This window comes from Gymnodraco acuticeps, unplaced genomic scaffold, assembly GCF_902827175.1.
Source record: "Gymnodraco acuticeps unplaced genomic scaffold, fGymAcu1.1, whole genome shotgun sequence".
Classification (NCBI taxonomy): domain Eukaryota; kingdom Metazoa; phylum Chordata; class Actinopteri; order Perciformes; family Bathydraconidae; genus Gymnodraco; species Gymnodraco acuticeps.
In genome coordinates, this window is record NW_022990274.1 from 2566664 (window position 1) to 2591431 (window position 24768).

At 39.8% G+C, this 24768-nt stretch overlaps 1 protein-coding gene across 1 annotated transcript; it reads left to right on the top strand.

Moving 5' to 3' along the window:
- The first annotated feature begins 116 nt into the window (after positions 1-116).
- On the top strand, positions 117-21297 carry pms1 (PMS1 homolog 1, mismatch repair system component). The gene is made up of 13 exons (XM_034221505.1): positions 117-213; positions 1723-1866; positions 2028-2210; positions 3055-3157; positions 5236-5399; positions 9677-9793; positions 14283-14405; positions 14537-14683; positions 15125-15924; positions 18344-18811; positions 19007-19137; positions 20645-20805; positions 20883-21297. The coding sequence occupies exons 2-13, from the start codon at positions 1735-1737 to the stop codon at positions 21081-21083; spliced, it is 2730 nt and encodes a 909-aa protein (XP_034077396.1). The 5' UTR covers positions 117-213; positions 1723-1734; the 3' UTR covers positions 21084-21297.
- The last annotated feature ends 3471 nt before the right edge of the window (positions 21298-24768 follow it).

The window sequence follows — 24768 nt, forward strand, 5'->3', positions numbered from 1 at the left end:
AAAGGCAATCTTACAAAAAGCACATACTAAAGTATGTACCTGTAAGCTCTAACTCAGGGTAGAGATGTCCCATTTTACTTTATCCCGCCCTCGTGTCGCTTCTAGCAAATGAGCGTGTAGTTAAGGGGGCGGGAACAAATCATTTCCGCCGTGTAGCTCGTGTCTGTTGTTTATGAAAGATTCAACAGGGGTTGCAGTCAGAATAACTCTTCAGTAAGTCTTTATGGAAACTGCATTGCCTTGCTATTTAATATGTTACATTAAGGTTCTAATTGTGTGAAGTCGCCACGTAATTTGGCACGAGATAAGGTTGTTATCTTTAAGCTAACGAGTCTACTCAAGTAAGTCGCGAGCCGTTAAATTAGCTTAGGTTAACGTTAACCTAAGTAAATGTAACCTTAATGTTACTTTAAACGCAATTCAATTATTTTTAATTACATTTCTCTTTATTATTACATTTCTTCCGACCAAATTGTGTCATGGCCGAAAGAAGATAACTTGATTGAACTGACATTGGCACTGACTGCCACTATCAGGTAACGTTATTTCAGGTGACATTCTGCTGTCATGACGTTAATACAACATTAACAGTACTCATTGGAAATGGGTAATCAATCATCTGTAACCATAGTCTGTAACGCAATACATGTTCACTTCAATACAATACAAGTAACTTGATTGTCTTGTGTCAGTGGCCTGTCATTTCAGAGGTCTTAGTAACTCGAGGCACTCATTTGTTTAAAAAAAAAGAATATAATTTATATGATCTTAAACAAATAGCCATTAGATATCAAGACTCTATGTTAGAATATATCAATATCAAGCTGGCTAATTAATACAAATGGACAATGAGGCACATTTTGTTTGTCTCACATCATTCAAGATTAAAAGGCTTTATTGTATTATGCACAACAGCTACAGCGAAGTTATTTATGTTTATTAAGGATCCCCAGTAGCTTTTGCTCTTGACAAAAGCTACTCTTCCTGGGGTCCGACACTTAAAACAATACAACAACAATAATACAACAACATTCAAGACATCATTCCTGACATCATTAACAACATCACCAATATCATCAACAATTTCCAACATCATCAACCATCTCATCCACTTTCAATATCAATCTCAGCCAAGGATGAGTGCACAAGACACCCACCAGCACAAAGCATGAGATCAAATTCAATTAGGGTTCACAGCTCACAAGGGTACATGGTTATTAGTAAATGGCCCTTCAATCTCTTCTTGAAAGAGGCTCTGGACTCTATTTCAGCGAGGTAGCTTGGCAATGAGTTCCATTTGAAGATCTTAAGTCTCAGGCTCCTCAAACAGTGCAACATACAGTGTGTTGTGTGTGTGTGTGTGTGTGTAGTGTGTGTGTGTGTGTGTGTGTGTGTGGATGTGTGTGTGTGTGTGTGTGTTGTGTGTGTGTGTGTGTGTGTTGTGTGTGTGTGTGTGTGTGTGTGTGTGTGTGTGTGATGTGTCGTGTTGGTGTGTGTGTGTGTGTGTGTGTGTGTGTGTGTGTGTGTGTGTGTGTGTGTTGTGTGTGTGGTGTGTGTGTGTGTGTGTGTGTGTTGTGTGTGTGTGTGTGTGTGTGTGTGTGTGTGTGTGTGTGTGTGTGGTGTGGTTGTTGTGTGTCCAACATGTCTGGCTGATGTTGTGACCATGGTTTGCGAGTGCAATTCGCTGAAGAACCACAATGAAACAGGACTTTTCTTCAACAGGTTCCTAAAATCATGAAGCAGCTGCCTCCAGATACTGTGCGGCTGCTGTCCAGCTCACAGGTCATCACCTCTGTGCTGAATGTTGTGAAAGAATTGATGGAGAATTCCCTGGATGCTGGAGCTACAAGCCTTGACATTAAACTGGTACAGTAGAAATTCATTTTGAAAATATGATTGAAGAGTAAATTGGCGTTTTATTACAGGTAAACGTGTTCTTTAAGTCTTCAGAACTCACAACGCTGATTTTGATTTCCCTTTCATTTGCTAAGGCAGATTACATTTTATTATTGGATTTCACGTTGCAGGAGAACTACGGATTGGACCGGATAGAAGTGCGTGATAACGGCCATGGAATCAAAGCTGAAGACACTCCTGTGATGGCTCTGACACATTTTACTTCAAAGATCTTTTGCCACGAAGACCTGGAGCGACTGGAGACATACGGCTTCAGAGGAGAGGCACTGGGCTCCATCTGTGCTGTGGCCGAGGTGACAACTATTCACCAACGTGTCTGTATTATATTACAGTCAGATCAGAATAGGCAAATGGGACCGTGTTATTAGAATCGGAAATTGTTTATTTGTCGCACAGCACATTTACATAGTTACAGCCAAGGGGACAATGCATATACAAGTCCAAATAAAATGAGACTAGCATATTAAAAAAGAGGCAAGCTCATAACATGAATATAAATCAAATAAGTACACACCCATGGTAAAAAATATAAACAAAAAGCAGTAAGTTAACGTATAAAAGAAGTAAAGTAGCAGCTATGAGTGACATTAAAGGGGCCCTTGTATGCCCATTCTCAGGTTCATATTTGTATTTTGTGTCTTGACAAAATACTGCCTGTCTTTTTACCCTCTGTCTGAAACCAGAGCCCAGTCTCTGATTGGTTAGCTGGCTGGCTCTGCTACAGGAAAGGGAAAACCCCAAAAAGCCTAATAGAGCCTTTTTAATATATTGTAAGAATGTGTTATTTTACAACAGTTTTGTTACAGCTTGAAATAATGAAGTAGCAGCCAAGAATAATATATATTGAACATAAGCAAAGATTATTGCACAACAGTGTTGTCAGTGGTGCGTGCTTGCATGCGTGCGTGCATGTCAGCATGTGTGATACATATTGCTCTAAAATGTGTACAAGTTTTACATATACATACAATAATTTAACACAATTCTCACTTTTGTGTCAATTATAATATTATAAATGTAAGGTGGTTGTTAAGCATATCAGTTTTATTAAGAATGAAATATACATCCTGGTTTATTACAGCATATAAAGTGTGATGGTTGGCAGCCTGATGTTTTATTGTACTCTTCTCCTTTCAGGTGGCTGTCATCACAAAGACAGAGGAGGAGGACATCAGCACACAGTACACGCTGAACTTCACAGGACAGATTGTTTCTCAGAAGCCGTCTCACTTGGGTCAAGGCAAGACACAAATAATTCAATCCGTCTTTAGTGAGCAGCCAAAATCAAAGACAGCTTTATACAATAATAGTAGAGTGGGTCACTGAAGTTGGAGTCACTCTGGGTTTGAATCTTTCTGGATCTACTATTCTACGAATCCAATTTCGCTTCAATATGGATTCTTAATTCAGAAATGATTCTGGATGGAGTACATAGGGCTGCTAATTTCAGTATCTACTCTATTCTATTCTGCTGTGAGGAGTGGCACATTATCACATGATAACAGTCAAATAAGTATAAGATTCAATTGTTATATCAACTACATTCATTGCAATCAGTGTTTGTTATTTAAAGAAACCAATGCAGCTTGACACAGCTGTGACTTGCTGTGAATGATACGTTTTTGTAAGTTAAAGCATATAGTTGGGGCTTTACCTTGCTGTGGGATATTGATTTTCTTTTGGGTGGTTAAATAGGATTTGATGCTGACTTCTCCTTATAGCTACTGTGGGTAAAACACTGACCTCATACTTCCTCACTTTAAAACATCCAAACTATCCATCAAGGGATAACTTAAAATGATTGATGATAGAGGTAATATTATTACAGAAAAACACACACCTTGAACACTAACCAGTTAGTCCAGTGTTTACCCTAGGTTTACAGCTTTGGGGGGGCAATGTGGTGCTATATATATATATATATATATATATATATATATATATTCAAGCAATAGCTCACGACAGGCCGTGGTATATGCTCATTATATTACAGCTAAGGAGCGTGGTTCGGCCCGACGCGAAGCGGAGGGTCGACAACCCCCTTAGCTGCAGGCAGTTTGCTTTTCAGCCCAACTGTATACTGTTTTTCTCAGAAGCGGAGGGATACTGACTTGTTGTGAAAAGTAACTTACAATTCTACCCGTGGTATACGCTCAGTATATCACGGCTAAGAACCAATCAGATTGCTTGATTTGACTTGTCCGTTTTATAAATATATATATATTAGGGCTGTCAAGTTAACGCGTTAACGCAAAAATGTTTTAACGCCACTAATTATTTTAACGTGCGATTAACGCATGTGTATTTGTCCTCTGCCCGCCCTTAGTTTCAGAGCCCAAAGGCTTGTTGTTGTTGTTGTTGTTAGGTGGATGGTGGAAGATTCTAGCGAGAGATATGGATACCAAAAAAGGCGTTTTAAACAGCAAGCCAAGCACACAGCTGATGCCGACAGCCCCGCTCCTGCCGCTCGCTTGCGGCAGACCACGCTTGAAAGTTTGCCGGGGAGACGCCTGGACAACAACAGCGATAACTAAATGGGTGGCTACAGCTTAACATTGTGGAGGACGAGGGGCTGCGTTAGATAATTCGGATCGCATCCAACGTGTCGACTGCACATCACAGCGCATTATTTTGACCCACAGTGGGAACTTCAGTCTCATGCTTTGACTGTTATGAAGACAGAGGAGCGGCATTTCGCCGACAACTGTAAACAGGCTTGTCTGTTTGAGCAACTGGCTCAGTGCAGAGAAGTAGACAGGGTTGGGAGAGAGTGAAAGAGAGAGAGAGAGAGGCTCCAGGTTGTTGTATTGAGAATATTCAGGAGAATATTTGTCATTGTTCAAATGATAATAAACAAACATTTGCGTAAAGCATATTTGTCCACTCATATGTTGATAAGAGTATTAAAAACTTGAAAAATATTCCTCTGAGTCTAAGGTACATTTAGAACAGATACAAAATGTGCGATTAATCGCGATTAACTATGGACATTGTGCGATTAATATTTTAATCGACTGACAGCCCTAATATATATATATATATATATATATATATATATATTAATATATATATATATATATATATATATATATATATATATATATTAATATATATATATATATATATATATATATATATATATTAAAAAAAACACCTTGAATTTCAGGGGGGGCGCAGGGCTCCGTTGGCGGGGCGCAGCGCCCCCCCAAGACAATGGTAGGGGAAACACTGTAGTCTATTTGTGTCATTTAGCCTTGATGCTTAAAAACCCTCTTATCCTACAATCTGTTGCACACCTCTGCTCTTTGTGTTTTGCAGGAACAACAGTGAGTGTCCTGAAGCTTTTCAAAAATCTTCCAGTGAGACGACAGTACTATTCCACAACCAAGAAGTGCAAGGAAGAACTGAAGAAGGTGCAGAACCTGCTGCTGGCCTACGCCATTATAAAACCTGAATTAAGGCTCACACTCATTCACAATAAGGTCAGTAGCTCCTCCTAAATTTGCAGATATAAATAGGTAACGTTTTTTTCAACAAATTTGAGTTGTGAGTAGGCTAAAGGTAATGCCAAATGTAAATGACAGCTTTCGTTTAGCACAATGCATTATATATACAATTAACAATGGCTACTGGTGACATTTTACATTTAGGCAAAGTTAAAATGACTTATAATACATTTTATTTTTCATTCGTCAAAGTGATGTGCCTTTACAAAAATGAGTATAAAACACTGAGGATTTGAAAGGTGAACTTAAAAGGTTTGTAGTTCGGTACATCAGGGATAAAGGCAGTTTTGGTCAGCTTGGTTTTATGTAGGTAGCAAAATATTTTTTACTGTGGAAAAACCCACATATAAGTTACAATAAAGATTTAATTTTGAATAAAAAAACATATCTATTTGTCCTAGTTTCAAACCAAAAACAAGCCACAGCATTAATCACAATTTAGCTGTCTGTGCGTTACAGGCAATCATCATTTCCTTAAAATATATTAAATACACTGCTGTGTCCTACTTAGAGCTACAGTACACTGGTATCTGGGTCTTTAATCTGAGCGTAGAGATGCAAGAGGGGATAATACATCAGGAGTGGTGTGAGGAGTTTCTGTGGACGTTGCAGTGCATCTTATCCACTGTAAAAACGTGCCACATTAGTTATCCATTTTCACTTTAAACTATTTAAACAAGGTCTGTATGTACTGTTATGTTGCTGGCTTCAACAGCCAGTCCTATGACCAACGATCAAAACAAAAAAGGACCATGGGATATTTTATTCTTTTATGCTAATATGTAGACAAAGAAGATGTAGCCAAGATCAGCAAGAGACGCTGAATGTGTTGGCTGTCAACTGTCTTCTGACTGTTTACTGCAAGTGTTGAGATTTTCCCGACTACAGTCTCCATTCCCTATAGTTGCCTTTCAAGTCCGTTCAGTTAAGGGTATTACACTTGGGCTGGAGCCACACGAGGACGATAACGCAAACGGACCGAAATCGATACCAAAAAAGTATTCCGTCCACACGCAATAGGCACCAGAAACGTGTCCGTTCACACGAGACCGCTCGAAAGCGCCGGAGACGCTGTAGTACATATGCCGGGCCTGTAAGTGGCGCTGTACTCCTGCCAGAAAAGCAGCGAAGAAGACTTTGCGCATGGTTGCCATGGTTGCCCTTCTGTTTATTCTCCGCTGTGGACGCTCTGGCTCTTTTTCTCCCTCCCCGAAGTAAGCGTTTGCTCCTGCTGTATATCTCTCCGGTTTGCCACCAGCAGATGACAAACACCCACCTCTCCACCTCTTCCAAGGAACGAGGGAACCGTGCGGCAGAGTGTCAGTTCGATTTTTCTTTTGCCGGTCAACATGTCCGTTAAAGTTTAAATCTTTCGGACAAAATTAGAAAAGTGCCGGTCAAAGGTCTTCTTTGTTATTTATTGGGCTTTAAAACAAATGAATAACGACTATATAATAATATAAGAATAAAAAACGGAGCCTCTCTTTTCCTCCCCCTCTTCTGACAGCCCAGCAGCTGATCTCTGAGCAGGAGAGGTGCGAGAGGCGGGGCTATTGCTTCAACGTTATCAGGACATGATCGTATAGGCGTAAACACGGAGCCGTTTGCCCCCCCAGAGCGTTTCGTTTGCAGATCTACCCACCTTGGGACCCGTTATCGTTATATGCGTTTCCATGTCGGCCTTGTGTGGCCGAACCGTCTATATGATGGAGGACTGTAGCGGATACGATCGTTATCGTCCTCGTGTGGCTGGGGCCTTGGAAAATTGGTTTAAAGAACACATAAAATACATTTTAATCACTTCTCATACTGTGTGTTGTCCTTAACGCACAGCAACCACAAGGTGTCCTCATCAGTCTTCCAATGACTGTTCCCACATCACTGGCTCAAAATCTCCCTCAGTTTTTGTTCATATGCCATATATTTATGGCACAGTGATGTATGTGTGGTCTTAATTGAGACAATGCCAATGTGTACAAGCACATGTAAAATGCCATACTTTACAAGTGTAATTCATATTGGAGGAAAACAAGTTTTGAATCCAAGGAGTTCTGGTCCTTTACACTTTAACTGTACTGCTACCACTTCTTATAATAATAATGATAATAATGATATTTATACTAAACATTCGAAAGAAGTCAAAAATATGTTTACAACATAATACATTAAGAGAAATAACTTGCATGAAATTATCTGCATTTGCGCTGCATTAGAAACATTGACATTTGTTTTTGTTTTTGTTTTTAATGTGGTAAATCAATCAATGAAACTAATCATTAAAAACAAGACACATGGGTTGGGGGGACACAAATACTTGATGATGCCATTTTGTCATACGATGTTTCCCGGTGAAAACTTCACTTATATGATAATGTGAAATATTTTGGGAAAGGATGTGCACGGATATTCTAGATGCTAATAACAGTATTTCTTAAGATTCGGGCATGAACAATTGTATTCACAAGAATCGTTTATCAAATGAGTTGCCAATTAATATTGTGTCAACTGACCATTAGTAAACTAAGGTTGCAGCTCTAATGTATAATGATGACATGTATGAATCTTTCCAACCACTCAGTTTGACTCCACAGGGAACAGTGACACATTTTCCTTCATAAAAAACTCTCTGACGTAAAGTGATTCTAAATTGCAACATATGAAGTGTAGCTTTAAGGACTGTTTATGTCCTTTAGTGAATGGAAAGCCAATAAACAAGTTGATTGTTGGGTGACGTAGTTCACAATAACTAACACACATACCAAAGAAATGCATTATATTCCACAATGTTCAATTGTGTTGACAGCATTTATCATCAACCTAAACACCAGTCATTATTTATCATTAGAAGTATATTTAGGTTGCATGATTTTAGGCCAGTTTTGTTTGGTTACTTTTAATAACCTTCGCCCTGGTTTGCAGACTTTTCACAATAAGATGAATTAGCTGTGGAACTATTTAGGAATTACACATTTCCATCCCTTATGCTCTTTCCCACCGCAGCTAAGCGTAACTGTCAGGTGCTCCGAACACAAACATTACTGACTGTTAACTCTGATTATGACGCCTGAGTAAGTTGCTGAACACAGCTGCACACTTAACCCCAGATTCGGTTTCAGCTGCAGCCACAGGAGTGGTGTGGTGTGGGTCACACAGGGGCCAAACGACCACCTTATAACTTTCATAGAAATCAGGTTGAATGTGATCAGACTCAGAAGAAGCTAGTGAACCTTTTTGGTGCAATCAGCACTCTGTTGCCCCTATCCCTTATCTCCAACTCTGCTATTTGTACTGTGTCGTGTTTCACAGCTTCTTGAAAAACCGTTTACAGGAGTGATCCATTTACATGAGCTAAATTGCGTATTTAATAGCCGAGACATGCCCTGCAACAGAGTGCATGCTTTTAGAAATCAACACCCGCAAAATATATTCAATGGTGGACATAAGCTAACTCCTGGGGGTCAATATTCTCTGTAATGCTTAGGAAAATAATTATGACCTTAAATAATAACTTTATTTCTAAAATGTATTTTCAGTAAAAGAGTTACAAAGTGTTGTATATGCATAAAACAGAGCAAAGATGGGAAAAGATACAAAGTGTCAGGAAGCAAATCGAGAACTACAGGTGCAATGTCAAATATTGATATAAAAACAATCAAATGAATTCAAACCAACAGTCATAAAAGTAAATAAATAGCTAAAAAAAAGAAATACAAAATCAGCGGAATTAAATGCAGCTGTATACAAGTGGTTTATGAGGAGTGATTTAACATGGGGTACAACAAAATAAATGTAAACACATAAAATGAAATAAATAAGTAAAAACCTTAATTTGCCCCCGAACAAAAGCAGAGTGCACAGTTGTAATGCTTAACACTTCTGTATATTAATATTTGTATCTACACCAATATTTCTACTGCTGAATAGTGTTCAAAGTGTAAATAATACAACAGTTCTTGTTGATATGAAATAAAAGCATGGTTTATTTCTTGTTTGTTTAAAGCCATTAATTTTCACTTGAACAACATTGTCTTTAGCATGTCTTTAATGTTCCCTGCCTTACATTTTTCACATGCTCTGATAAGGCTTCTGTCCATGCTGGTGTTTGTGTCTCTTGCTGAAGCTCATGACTGAAACAAAATGTATGCTCTGCAGGTATGTGTGCTGCTGCAGTTACTAACTTGACTGGGGGTTTATGCTGTGTGATCCGCCTGATGTGGACTTATGGAGGTTGACTGGTGTCATATTGTTTGCAGATAGTGGTTTGGCAGAAGGCCAAGGTGGCCGATCACAGAAGTGCCCTCGTTGCTACACTGGGGGCCAGCACCGTTGCCAACCTGCTCCCTTGCCACCATCGCCAAGAGCAACCAGAGGTCAGTTAAGGGCAAATATGCTGAGGTCAGAGAGAAATATAGCAAATACATTTTGTTAAAGTTTTCTTTGGCTGCGATGCAAATTTTACATAAGCTACAAAAATTATTTCACATTTTTGATAAGTTAGTTTGATATATATTTCCCCCACAAAATAACCATTTATATATCAGGAAGTCACCCTCATGTATCCTTGATTTCTTAATATTTCTTGCATACCTCTACGGGGAATGAAAAATCCTTGATGAACAAAAAAAAAACGATGTCAAAATATCTGCTTACAAACTTTTAAAGAACTCTTGCAGTATAATCTAAGAGTGAGTAAGAGTGAACACAGAGTGAGGAATTTATATAAAAATGATCATTTCGGAGGTGAAATGTTCCTTAAACCTGTCTGACTGTCTTATGGTCAAAGTCACCTTTGTTATTCTTAAGAAAAGGGTGGCGTGAATGTGAAGAGACTACTTGGAGTGCAATGCACTCGGACAGATAAGCGTCACAGGCACATTGCACGGCTGAGCTGACCACATCACCCCAATTCTGGCCTCACTGCACTGCACCTTTTATTTGTTTTTAAAGCACTAAATGGGCTGACTTATTTAGCAGAACTCCTCCATCGCTACACCCCAGCCAGAGCTTTAAGGTCGGCTGACCAGCTGTTGCTGATATTGCCCAAGACCAGGCTCAAAACCCGAGGGCACCGAGCCTTCGCAGCAGCTGGCCCTAGGCTCTGGAACACTCTGCCCCTCCTTGTGAGGTCGGCCCAGACCCTAGAGGTTTTTAAATCTACACTTAAGACTCACTTCTTCTCCCTGGCCTTCTAGTCAGAGCGGAGCACGACTCCTGACATTTCCCTGTATGTGATTTTTGCTGTTGTAATTTGTGGTCTTCTGTTTGCTATGGTAGTAAAGTGTTTTTATTGTATGTACAGCACTTCGGCTCGACCAAAAATCGCTTAAAAAATGTGCTATATAAATAACATTTTATTTGATTTGGCACAAAGCCGTAAGCTGCCGACCCACACACCTCCACTACACCACTTGCACTCTTTGCTCTCACACAGAGGCTCCCATGCCCCTTTGCCCTTCATTGTGTGGCAATTATGGTAGTTCATCATAATAAACAAACTTGCCCCCTTAAAAAAGCACATTTTTCAAATCCATCTTAATGTTACGTCAGTCTCCTTTTCAGGTTCAAATCAATTTAACAATTGGGACAGATTTTATTTATTTCAGGAATGTTCCTGAAGTCATTTTGACAAATAGTTTTTGCTTTATAAAGATCTTAATATAACTGTCAATATTACATGTAATGTCTAGTTAAGATTGATACATTTCGCAGAGCAAATGTGTGCATGCACGTTATACTTGACCGTGAGCTCATCATGAACGCCTGGTCTGCAGCCAGCACATGTGGTCAGTTGGTGGCTGGCCAACTGTTCCCTTGCCCTTTTCTCTTGAGTTATTTTCTGATGAAAAGTGAGAGATTTGTGTTAGCTAAGCTTTGCTGCGCTGGTCATAATCAAATTATTGTCGAGCAGTAACTTTCTGCTTGGTCACGGTAGATGTCATGTGGCTCGTACCTGCTGCCAGGCTGCCAGTTAATCCACTCTGACAGATATGGAGCAGCCCTCTCTCATTTTTCTCTTTGTTGTTGTTATTATGCTGCTGCACCTCTGAGCCCAGTTATGAGAACAACCTTTCACCTCTTCCTCCTACTCCCTGTAGCAATGAAAGATAACTTTTGTCCTCTTTGTCCCCAGCACCAAAGCTTAGTGATCAAGGGAACCAGGTTGACAATTTCACCGGGGCCTCGCTCCGGGAGAATCTTAAGAGCCGTTCTACTGCAGAACAAAATGTGACACTCGTTTTTGGCAGCATGACTTCACATAGCCACGGTCCTTTGGGGCCAGAGGTGCCGTTCGTGCTCTCATAAAGTGACCCTAATGAGCAGAAATAGAGAGAAGCACATGTGCCCCGACCTGAAAGAGCAGTTCATTTATTAACTTCATTAGCATGCGTTGCTGCTAATAATGAGCCCTAGGCAAGGTGGAAAAAAGGCATAGCTATGCCGCTTGCAATCTGTAGAGCATTAATAGCCTTCCATCATTTCTTACTAGCTTACATTCAGGATGATGATGATTCAGTTTTAGGTGCAATTGTTCAGTTGTAATTCGGTTAATCAATTTCAGCTCATGAAGAGTGGCTCTGGCAAGATTTTAGGTGAAACGTGATCATATACGACTTGCCTGAAAGTTGATACACTTGAGAGGAAATTACAAACTGCTTACTATGAGAACAAGTTTAATATTAGTCTTTGTATTGTCCTTCTGTCAACTGCACAACTTTTGTCCTGGTTTGACTGTTTATGAAGCATATACAGTGGGGCAAACAATTATTTAGTGAGAAGAAGAAAAAAAATTGTCTGATTTTTAAAGAATTTATTTGCAAATTATGGTGGAAAATAAGTATTTGGTCAATAACAAAAGTTCATCTCAATACTTTGTTATATACCCTTTGTTGGCAATGACAGAGGTCAAACGTTTTCTGTAAGTCTTCACAAGGTTTTCACACACTGTTGCTGGTATTTTGGCCCGTTCCTCCATGCAGATCTCCTCTAGAGCAGTGATGTTTTGGGGCTGTTGCTGGGCAACACGGACTTTCAACTCCATCTAAAGATTTTCTATGGGGTTGAGATCTGGAGACTGGCTAGGCCACTCCAGGACCTTGAAATGCTTCTTACGAAGCCATTCCTTCGTTGCCCGGGCGGTGTGTTTGGGATCATTGTCATGCTGAAAGACCCAGCCACGTTTCATCTTCAACGCCCTTGCTGATGGAAGGAGGTTGTCACTCAAAATCTCACGATACATGGCCCCATTCATTCTTTCCTTTACACGGATCAGTCGTCCTGGTCCCTTTTCAGAAAAACAGCCCCAAAGCATGATGTTTCCACCCCCATGTTTCACAGTAGGTATGGTGTTCTTTGGATGCAACTCAGCATTCTTTCTCCTCCAAACACGTCTAGTTGAGTTTTTACCAAAAAGTTCTATTTTGGTTTCATCTGACCATATGACATTCTCCCAATCCTCTTCTGGATCATCTAAATGCTCTCTAGCAAACTTCAGACGAGCCTGGACATGTACTGGCTTAAGCAGGGGGACACGTCTGGCACTGCAGGATTTGAGTCCCTGGCGGCGTAGTGTGTTACTGATGGTAGCCTTTGTTACTTTGGTCCCAGCTCTCTGCAGGTCATTGACTAGGTCCCCCCGTGTGGTTCTGGGATTTTTGCTCACCGTTCATTGTGATCATTTTGACCCCACGGGGTGAGATCTTGCGTGGAGCCCCAGATCGAGGGAGATTATCAGTGGTCTTCTATGTCTTCCATTTTCTAATAATTGCTCCCACAGTTGATTTCTTCACACCAAGCTGCTTACCTATTGCAGATTCAGTCTTCCCAGCCTGGTGCAGGTCTACAATTTTGTTTCTGGTGTCCTTTGACAGCTCTTTGGTCTTGGCCATAGTGGAGTTTGGAGTGTGACTGTTTGAGGTTGTGGACAGGTGTCTTTTATACTGATAACGAGTTCAAACACGTGCCATTAATACAGTTAACGAGTGGAGGACAGAGGAGGCTCTTAAAGAAGAAGTTACAGGTCTGTGAGAGCCAGAAATCTTGTTTGTTTGTAGGTGACCAAATACTTATTTTACCGAGGAATTTACCAATTAATTCATTAAAAATCCTACAATGTGATTTCCTGGATTCTTTCCCGCCATTCTGTCTCTCATAGTTGAAGTGTACCTAGGATGAAAATTGCAGGCCTCTCTCCTCTTTTTAAGTGGGAGAACTTGCACAATTGGTGGCTGACTAAATACTTTTTTGCCCCACTGTAGTATAAATCATATCCCAAAATATGGATTTTAAGGCAACTTCAGTCATACAAATACACAGTTTAACTATCTTCCTCATGTACACAAAATTCAAACTTATAAGGCATTTCAATTTTTTATAGGCAACACATAATAACACCAGATTTGAATAAAACCCTGTAGTTTAATGAAAGTAGTGGTCATGAATTTTTCTTTCAAAAAACTTTTTCTGGCAATTATATGAAATAACCTCTTGATCCGACATTTAGAAATAGGTACATTTTAACCCAATGTCAACAGAAATGTAAATTAGTTGATGGGATGAGTGTAGTGAGCTTCTCTGGGATTTAAGATGTACTACTCGTCCTCTTTATGCCGTGACAGTGTATGTTGGTATGCCATTCTTGCTGCTGAGTGCCGACTTGCATGCGCACAAGCAGAATGAATGGCTTCCTTCCCAGCTGTGCAGCTGTGCTGTCAGCAGAATGGATCAACTGTGCCGTTCTGATTGAAAATGTAATGATGATAAAGTTATAATGTTAGTTATTTAATAATGTCAAGGTTCCTTACTGGAAAGTTTGTATATGAAACTGACTTTGTGATCATAAACCTTTTTTTTTTTTTTTAGATTGTTTTAGAGGGCTTTTTTCCAAAGCCTGGAGCAGATTACTCCTCTACAAGCTCCTCTAACCCGGACACAACATTTATATACGTCAACAACCGGCCTGTCCACCACAAAGATATAATGAAGGTAATAATTTTAGATAACTCCATACAAAACAATCCATACAAAGAATATTATTTTGTTTCTAATACCATTCTTTTATGTTTATTTAAAAAAACCTCTGCATCTCCTCGTTGGATTTTGTGATGGATCATCAGTTGTTGCGTCAACACTACACCGCTCAGTATCCAGATGACTCAGCGCGAAACCGTTATCCCACTGTCATGCTTAAGATTACAGTTGCACCAAACTCAGTCGATGTCAATCTGACACCGGACAAGACCCAGGTTCTTCTTCATAACAAGGTAGCTATGGATTTCAGTATGTTTGGATAGAATTAGGTCGGAGGTCAATTCACTCATGATAAAGTAGGAATGGGGCTGTATAATATTTGATTGCAGATCACAGTAAAAATCACTTGCAATAAGATTAGATGAGATGTGGTAAATTATTGGAATAATCGTGAATATCGTTACGAGTGAAAAAGCTTTCTAGCTTGCTATCATGGTAGAGAAATGTTAAACATAGAGTCTTATATTTAAAATACAGTCTTTATCATGTAAAAAATAACAGACTCACGTAATGTTGCTATTTATGTTGTTCTCCGCAAGCGGACTGAATGTATTATGTTGACCTTATTTTTGACTGTTGGTGTTCCATCTGCGTAGAAATGTTTGTTCCTTGATGAACATGTTTTGGTGCCATTTTATTAGTTTTTTACGCTCTGTGATCCATCTGAAATGTAGGAGGCTGTGCTGACCGCAGTGGAGGTGTTTCTAGTTTCTCTCTATGGCTATCGGTGTAATGATGCCCCAAAAGCGAAGCAGCTCGCTTATCACACATCCTCCACACCGTCCAGTCCTTCGCAGACTGAGGCTTTACAACCGGACAATGAACAGAGTGTAGAGAGGGATGATAGTCTCACCAAGCTACAGAAGACCTACCTCAAAGATGCACCTAAACACATTGACACAGTTCCGTTGAGCACTGAAGCTTCAATGGACCGCCCAACCTCAAACGGCAGCTCTTCATCCTCCATAGCCGAGGACTGGATTGTAAACCAGATCCCAGCTAGGTTCGACTCCAGCTTTTCTCTCTATGACGATGAAACGGCCCAGACTACAAGCAAGTCCCCTGAGAGACTTGAAGACATTGCTGTGTCAGGTGCAGACACGAGAAATGACGAGATATCTGCCGAAGACTGGAGCCGAGGGGCGGCTTTGATCGACCCTGTATCGGGTGAACCCCTGCAGCCCGTCAGCATCCACCAACCTTTAAAGAACAATCATTCAGACTCAGATAAGGCCAAGAGTCATGGCAGCCCAAACAAAAAGATGCTCAACGCCATAACGGAGAAGCGGGCCGTTCTGACGGCCTACGACCTGATCAGCCACCGCGCCATGAGGGCACCACTGACCCCCGCCGCCCTGTTCGAGAAGGAGGCCAGGACAGACGTCCTCAGGGAGAAACCTACAGCCAGCCTGCAGGATATCAGCGTCACAGTTCAGGAGAGGTGGAAAAATCTGAGGGAGGAAGACCGTAAGAAGTGAGTTTCCAGACCTTCACCTTTCCAAGCAGTTGTTTCCATTTCTTGTTATTTGCAAGGCAGAGCAAGGGGGGAAAGTCTGACCTGTCATTTGCATGTGTAAAAGCCCAGTCTGGAAATGCTGTTGATACGAGCTGTAGTTTTTTATTTCCAGACAACCGCATCTAATAGGAGCTAGGGTAGATGACATTTTCCGCAGTATGGCAGATATCACTAATCGTGAAATGTCTTCTATTTCCAAAGTATTAAGAATCATAAGAATAAGATTATTAAACCGAGTGAATGTGTGTTTGTTTCCTAAACCTACAATGATCCCTGAACAGAGACATCCATAGAGACACTAGATTTAAGAGACATTAGCTGATATAAACTAAATATTCCCTTTTTTATATATGATATTTCATTTCTAATTTAAAAAGCACAACATTAGTATAATATCTAAATGTCCTGTTCCCAGGTTCCAGTTCATTTTGTATTGCAAAGCTCAACTATGCTTACTTTACAAGTGGTATGTTTGAGGAGTGACACATAGTTGGCTAGTCACGAACAGATTAGGCACAGAACAGATGGAGGTAGCGAGTGTTTGTGTTTGACCCTTGCTCACTCAGGGTCAAGGGATTTACAATGATGAAGGTATGACGGGAATGGAGTTTGATAAGCAAACAAAAAAATAAAACATGATGATCAGATAAATATGTATTGTTGTAAGTATAGTGTCATTATCAAGGCTCATAATCTGCGTTTGCTTCCGTCTGGAGTCTGACAGATAAGTATACAAAACATTCACAAACTGGTGCCATTCGCAGGTCAAATAGCATAGCACAGCACGCATTCCATGCTTAAGGTTCAATCAATTAATTGTCTCAATACGTATAATGTACTAGGAGAGAGGTGAATCTTGACAGTGTCATCGTTATTTGTTGATACAGTCCAGATGCCATGTCAGTAAAAGAAAGCACAAACTGCTTCCTACTGATCTCTTTCCACTCAGCTACTCTGTAAGTTGCATCATGGAACAACACCGTTATACCGCGCTGAACGCGCTTCAACCTAATTATGTTAGATTACTGCATACCAATTTAAAGTAATTGCAAAGTTGGAAAATGTGCATCAGCACTAGTTGGGGCCTAAGGTATCGAAGAGTGTATGGAAAAAGACATCTGTTTGGAATCCTGGCTCGACGTACGGCTGCCTTAAACATGAAATAAGATGTGGCAAGGACTTTGCTCCTTTCATCGCCACTGTTAAGTGGCTGACCACTTCTAGGAATTACACTTGCACGAGTTCACGAAACAGGTTCTTAGAATAATGGGGTGCTGAAGTGTAAGTTCTAATGCTGAACATATGAACATCCACGGAAACATGAGTCAGAATACTGATTTGCTGAGGAAAGCTCTCTATTAAGAACAAGGTAAAAGATTATATTTATAAATATATTCCTTTTATAAATTGTAGACATCAACAGATGGCTCCTTAACAGCTTTGCTAAACTGTAGAAAATAAATGTAATAATAACCTATCAACAGGAACAAAATGGTATGTATAGTCAGAAAGATTTGGAATGTTATGATTGACTTTGCTATTGTCATCTAGCGGTATTTTGCAAAACTCAAATGGTTAGTGAATAAATGATTGTATTTATTTTTGTTTGTTTAATTATATATTACAAGATGTTTAGAACTAGTGTTATGAACCAGGTCAAAATTCTCTTTCTAATATGTATATATTGTATTGACAAAAACAACATTTTACAGCAATATAATTTGCCAATTTTCATTTTTAATAGAGCTTGAACGTATCGTAATGCAACTCAACGGAACCTCTAACAATGTCAGCTGTTAGCTTTATTATTTACTTTTTGAAATAATGTTTACAGAACTTAGCTGACCACCGTCTGCTAACAGCTGTGTCCCCCTGCCGATTTTAACACAGAATAGTTGTTACAAGTTATGTTTATGTGGTTGCACTTCCATAACGTTGGTAGCCTAACAAAATAAAGGTAAAATCAAGATCAGTGGAAATGAAGAAGAAGCGATATCCTGATTTTGTATTATTGGACTTTACTGTATCTGCACTTTAATGATCCAATGCTGGCTCTTGTCAAAAACTTATTTTCAAGCCATTCAATCCAAGATAACCCCGATGACATCATTAAGGGGTATTTTCTCTCAAACTTTGGAAAAAAGAGCCACAGGAGACATTATTTTACGGTTTTTGCAGATTGAGTAGTTAAGATCAAACCGAACTTCATGTGTGAAATGGGAAGTTCCTTTTATTTAGCTTTTACCTAGAAGCCTGGGTATGTTTTATTGTATACATTTCCAAATCAGTGCTTGCTGGGAAGGAAATTGGGAGAGATTCCAAATTGGTTCAACACTAGTCTAGGTTTTAGTCTAAAATACTTGGTTGAACTCTGCAGGTATGAGGAGAAGGCAAAAAAACATCTGGAGCACCATGACCAGAAGACCAGGTTGGCCTCTGCTGAAGGCCCCAGAGAGACGAGTGTGAGCAGCCCAAGGGGCCATGCACAGGGCCACAAACGCAAGGCCCCACTGTCCAACCAGCAGCTGCTGGATGAGCTCTTCTCTGTACAGCCCCAAAAGAAGATGAGGAGCCCTGCACTGAAGTCTTCGCAGCCCCTCCCCTGCAGCATAGCTGCCCTTCGGCTGCAGCTCCAGCGCCTTTCATCCCAGAGCAGCACAGTGCCACGGGGCGTCCGTCTTGTAAACCGGCTGTCCTCTCACAGCGCCTGGGTCATTTTATGTGGTCAGAGGCTCATGTTGTTAAACCCATTTCGGGTGGAGGAAAGCTTGCTGTTTAAGAGACTCCTTGAGAATAATATACTTCCAGCAGTGAGTCTGCAGACCCCTATACCGTTAGCAGATGGGTAACGTATCACTCACTTCTCACCAGCAAAATGTCATGCCTGAATTGTTTTTTCCAGAAAACTGCAAACTCATCCAATTTCTTTACATACATGTATGTTTCAGACTATTTTTAAGGAAAAAAAATCCTGCTTCATTTTTTTCTATTAAGGCTTCCCTAATGTGTTTGTTAAACCTCACCTTGTCTCTCTTTGTAGAAGTCTCGGGGGGGCTGAATATACTGAGGCTTTGTGCAACATGGAGAAACAAAGCCCTGAGCTACACGGAGGGGCCCTCTTCTCTGATCCTAGGCTTGTGGCTAATGGCTTTCAAATCCAATTCACTCCAGGTACATTGTAAATAAATGTTTACCAAATGCTGCTATATTAGCAGTCTTATTTGATTGACTATGAATCGTTTCCCACCATCAATATGAGAACAAGCCTTTCTTCTAAATCACGTTGTTTAAAGATCTCATGGATGGCCTATCACCAGTCACTTAGAAAAGTCAAACATACAGTTTCAGGTAACTGGATTACAGGCAATTATTCCTGATTGTCTTGGAAAAACATTTCCATTCCTTTAAAAAGAATGTCCATCATGAAAAATATCAAATGATGAATAAGCAAAGTTGTAAATCATGAAAGAACAATACCAACCAATGTAAACCTTGTCTTTACAATAGATCAAGGCAAATGTCATAATAACTTTGAAACATTACAACCATACATAACATGTACATTGACCACAAAATCTTTATGCGCACACATGTATTTTTATCTTAGGGACATAACATTTAGAGATTCAGTCATGCTTACCAATAATCTGGTACATTTAAACAACCAGTTAAAACATTGCTGCAAGTATAACATATGCAAATAATTGTTCAGAAGTCATCATTCTCTTTATAAAAGCCAAATCCAATTTATTCATGTTTATTCACGGATTGCTCTGCAAAAAACAGTGTATAGGCTGTATTAAACAAAGTCAAAAGTAAGGTCAATATAAATGATAAATATAACGGACAAATAAACCAGAACACCTCCAATTAAACTTGTTTTTGTATAATTATGACATGTGTTGGTTATTTTTTATTGCTGGAACGGTTCACCTCAGTTAACATTGGCTCTCTGCCTGACAGAGTGCGCTCACAGTGGGTCGGTACCCCAGTGTGCAGGTGATGAGAACGGTTGCCCTTTGAGATATTCAAGGAATTTTCATTTGGCACTGCCAGCCTCGGTGGGTGTGCATGGGAGTGAAGGTAGCGGCACATGTAAGATGGTTTCATAGCACAATCTCTGCTGCATACTGTATCTTGTCCATTTCTTATGATTATATTACATGTCATATTGTTTATTATCCAGTAATATTGTATTGTGTATAATGTGATCCTGCAGATACTGTCAATTTGTAAATATTTGTATTGTGTTTAACATGCTATTTTCCCAATAATTAAAAGTGTTACTCTTTGCACACATTTTAAAAGGCAAATGTGTCAGACTATGCCAGGCAGCACAGAAATATTTGGGAAATATTTTAATTGCCTCTCCAGGTTTTTTTTCAAGCCATTCTGAGTTCATTTTGCATCCAAAGACGTGTATCGGAAATATAAATCGTTCATGATTTGCAGTATTTCCTCATGAAATGAGAAGCTATCATTCTTCTACCCTACAAGACAACTTCCTTCCAGTCTCCTGGGGCTTCTATTAGTCATTTAACACTCCATTTGGCCCCTCGCTTGTTTAACTTGGTCATCACTCCCATCGTAAACCACAATATTTATTTATTATTCTTTCCTGGAGATAGTAGTGGCGTCTGGAGTATATTAATCCTTGTTTTCTGCTTGTTTTGGCCAGGCCTCACCTCAGACGAGAGACATCTGGAAGTGACAGGAATGGCAGACTGCGTGCCTTTCCTCGGTGTGGAGGACCTCAGGGAGATCCTGACTGCAGTTCTTCACAAGAAGGCTAAGACCGTGCAAGAGTGCCGGCCACTTAAAGTCAAAAACTACCTACAAGTAAGAGATGCTATACATTAATAACAAATGGCATTACTGGTATTTATGTTATTAAATATCTAAATTGTGATTCACAGGGTGAAGCAGTACGACTTGCCCGTCAGTTACCTAAACATTTATCCAGGGAGGATGTGGAGGAAACTCTCGTAAGGATGGATCAGCAGCTTGGAGAGAGCAGCCAGAGCTGCATCCATGGACGACCGTTTCTCCAACATCTATCTGATGTCCCATCGACTGACCAGGAGGCTAAAGCTCTGCTGAAGCCTTTAGAGCTGTAAGAACACATCTTAATAACAAAATCACAGAAGTGCAATATCCAGCTGTCTCATTTTAACGCAGCTGATTATCTTCAATGTAAGCTACTTGATATGTTTCTATCTCAGATGATGTCCAACATTGTTACAAACAGACCACAAAAGACCGTATTTTTTAACAATTTGTGCTTTTCATTTTGTTCTTTAATTTCACAATAAATAACTTTATTTGACAGAACTGCTGGAGCCAAGCTGTTATGATTGCTCTGGTGAACAGATAATCACAGTTTAGATTGTGACCTTTTTTAAAGTGATCAAAAAGAAATATACACACAGTCTGCCATTTAAGTAATAATACATCAGTCGCCAATAGTTGAGGACCAGATTCAGGTGTGTGTTATTCACTATATGAATGTATAGTATGATTGTGTTGAAACAGCCCGATTCTCATAGATTTTTATCAGGTAACTGGTCAATCTTGCCCTAGAGATTTGTAAAGAAAAGACATTGGTCTGGTCACACTTAAAGGTGCAGAAGTGTTTGAAATAGTTTCTTCTATCCATCAAAAGTTTTTTTATAAATAAGTTCTACAAGAATTCAAAGGAACACATGCGGGGTAACAATTGTCAATTTATGTACCATTAAAGTATTCCTTGAATTGTGCAACAAAAGTAAATCCAATAACCTTTTTCAGAAGATGGCTCAGAGAAATACTATTTTAACCCCACTAAATACAAATTAGTCCGGATGTACAAAAAATGTAGACAATGATCTAGTTCATAAACAGATTTGCTCTTTGCAAGGGTACCAACTATTACACATTTGTGTTTTGGTTTTGCAAATTGATTTCTTGCATAGTTTGCATTTTCTTGGATTAACGACAGCGTCTTCCACCCACAGTGTCACCTGACTCTTTCGGTCCCAAAGCCAGGGTCTCTTGCAGCCCCTGAGCCTCATTGTGGTACCATTGGAATGGGTATTGGCAAGCTCGGAGCCACTGTACACTGCCAGCTACTACCCATAATTATTTTCCCTCAATGAGTGCCAGCTGCTCGGCCGTTAGTATTGACAGTTGTATATTACCCCTAGCTGTATCAAATGCTTTAGAGATTTGCACTGTAATTTCAACCACAAAGTTTATAAAATCCTTGACACTGTGCTAATTTGTGGTGGTGCCACTTCCTAAAGACATTAGTCTGTTACTGCATCATTCTGGTGCTCAGTAATGCGTGATGTTTCCTGTGGGGAAAGACTTTGCTTTAAAACTTTAAAAAAGAGATGGCTGGCAAAGCTATAAGGATGATTAGTTATTATATGATTAGTTAGAAATGTTCTATAAACCTCAAGAAGTGGTGGTACCTAAACACGGGATTTAATTGGAGAAAATGTGGTTATGTCCTTTTACCACATTTGGATAACAGGAAAACATATAGCCACGCAAGGTTTTCACTCATCGCCTTTTCATATGGACACCGAATCCCACCGCAGGGACGAGTGCAATCAGAGCTCTCGTCTTATGATAATATTATAGTTAGGACCGTGAAAGGTCAAACCACAGCACACGTCTTGTTTTACGTGGCCTCTGCTGAGAGAGCCCACAGATGGCTTCAGTATTGCTTCAGAGCCAACACTCTACAAAGTGCCTCTGGGAAGGGGATAAATGCCAGTGAGGACCCCCGTCCCTCCTTTCACCCTTCTCCCCTCACTCCTGCCTGCATGGGCTCTTGTTTGATACTTCTCACTCTTGGATACGTGCTCCTCAGTTGCTCGTGTCCAGAAATGTGTGCAGCAGCAGAGTCTACTCTTTACATGCTGCCTTCGTCTTCCAAGGGGCACATCAGAGTAATTAGGACTAACTGATGATCATCTTTTGACCATGTGACAACACTATTTAAAAGGTCAGCAATGGTTTATATTGCCAGCTGTCTCTTTAACCACCTGTTTCACTGTTTTTGACATTTTCTGCATCAAAATTGAGGTATTTGCTAATGAAGAACCTAACCAGAAGAATGGGAAAAGGGATGCATTTTGAAATATATGCTAAATGATGAGTCTCAAAACCTGGATACACAAATACTCATTTCACATACAGCGTCATCTAGATAGCTATCAGTTCTCCTATTACTGCCCGAATGTGCAGAGCTACTGCTTCTCAGGTTGTATTGAGCAATCGGGGCAACTGTACACCACTCTCACAACCCAGAAGTAACAGTGCACTTTAACAGAGTCATCAAATCCAAAATAAAATGACATGAACTATATTTAACTCCTTTCCCGCTCTATTTTTGGAACTGTTATGAGAAGTAGTCACGTAAAGTATCTTGCCTAGCTGGGTACAAACAACACCTGTTTCTGTTTGGATATGTGAAACTAGATAGAGAGTAAAGGTATTAATCAAACCATGAAAGAATATAGTTTACAGTTTAAAAACACTTTAACATGTTAATAAAAATCACTTACCGAGTCGTTCCTTAATGTAGCTTTTTTTAAATTGCCAGCATGGTCCATGAAGAGACTAAAGTCATTATTAAACTAAAGTGTCAGATTGTCACAAAACCATCTTTAACTGCCCCAATCCTCTTCCGTAGACCTGCAACGGAGAGCTCTTTCTGCAGATGTTTTTTCCTAGACGCTAAAGGAAAATTAAGAGGATCCCGTAAAGGATTAAAACTCATACTGTATAGTCGTAATCTAACATACAATCTACATATATCGACTGAAAACCACTGGACATCAGTTAGAACCACCTATCTCAGTGTAATGGGACACATGATCGATGAGAAATGATCTGCACTCGTTTTCTTTAGGTTTTGTGAAAACGGGGGGAAGCATTTAACTGAAGCATGTGCTAGCCAGTTTCTTGAAGTTGCACAGGAGTGGGAGATAGCGAACAGCATGTTTCACTGTAGAAACAGATAATGTTTACAATATGATGGCTGCATCAAAAACATTACCATACTAATGTGTACTGCACATTATACACGGGGGAATCACAGCGTCTCTCTGTGACAGCGGTTTAATCAACGCTAATAATTCACATATCATCGAAACTAAGCTGAAATGTTTTAATAAAGTACAAACCCTTTGATTTATTTTATTAATTTGTCATGAATTTCTTTACTACATCACACATTAATTTGTTTTATCTTCCCCTAACTCTGATCTCTGATGAAAATATCATTAAAGACTGTTTGAATTGGATGCAGACAAAGGGCTTTTAATCTGTCAACAAACCCCAATACTCACCATACACACCAAACGTTGCCAGAAGGAGTTAATCAAGCGTTGTAAACTGTTAACTATACCATGGTCCATATGGGACCAGCTATAAAATCTTTGCTGAATCTGAGTTTGTGTTTTTCAGCTGATAATTGGTAGTGGTGCCATGCTGTGACTCTGCAACTTTTCTGCCAACCACAGAAGAGTCACTTAGTTCTTTTTTTATGGGCTTCAGGCTCACACTAATGTGATGGGTGTTAAAAAGCCACAGGTTCTCAACTGTTGGTGAATTTATAGCCACACCACATTCAATTTCATGGGTCAAGGGCATCCACAGTGGGGCCATCAAGTCTACTCCTTTTCATTTTTAATCACTTGTCAGCGATTCCTATAGCAAGTTTGAAATTATAGTGCAAGACATTTTTCTTTGGAGGATACAGTTTTTGATTTGATCCACCTAGGCCTGACTGTCGAAAGTCCTACTTGACAC

Bases quoted from the DNA above. Each gene is read 5' to 3' on its own strand.
- pms1 (XM_034221505.1), top strand. From the start codon at position 1,735: ATGAAGCAGCTGCCTCCAGATACTGTGCGGCTGCTGTCCAGCTCACAG. The intron at 1,867-2,027 runs GTACAGTAGAAA...TTCACGTTGCAG, and splicing joins CAAGCCTTGACATTAAACTG to GAGAACTACGGATTGGACCG. The intron at 9,794-14,282 runs GTCAGTTAAGGG...TTTTTTTTTTAG, and splicing joins ATCGCCAAGAGCAACCAGAG to ATTGTTTTAGAGGGCTTTTT.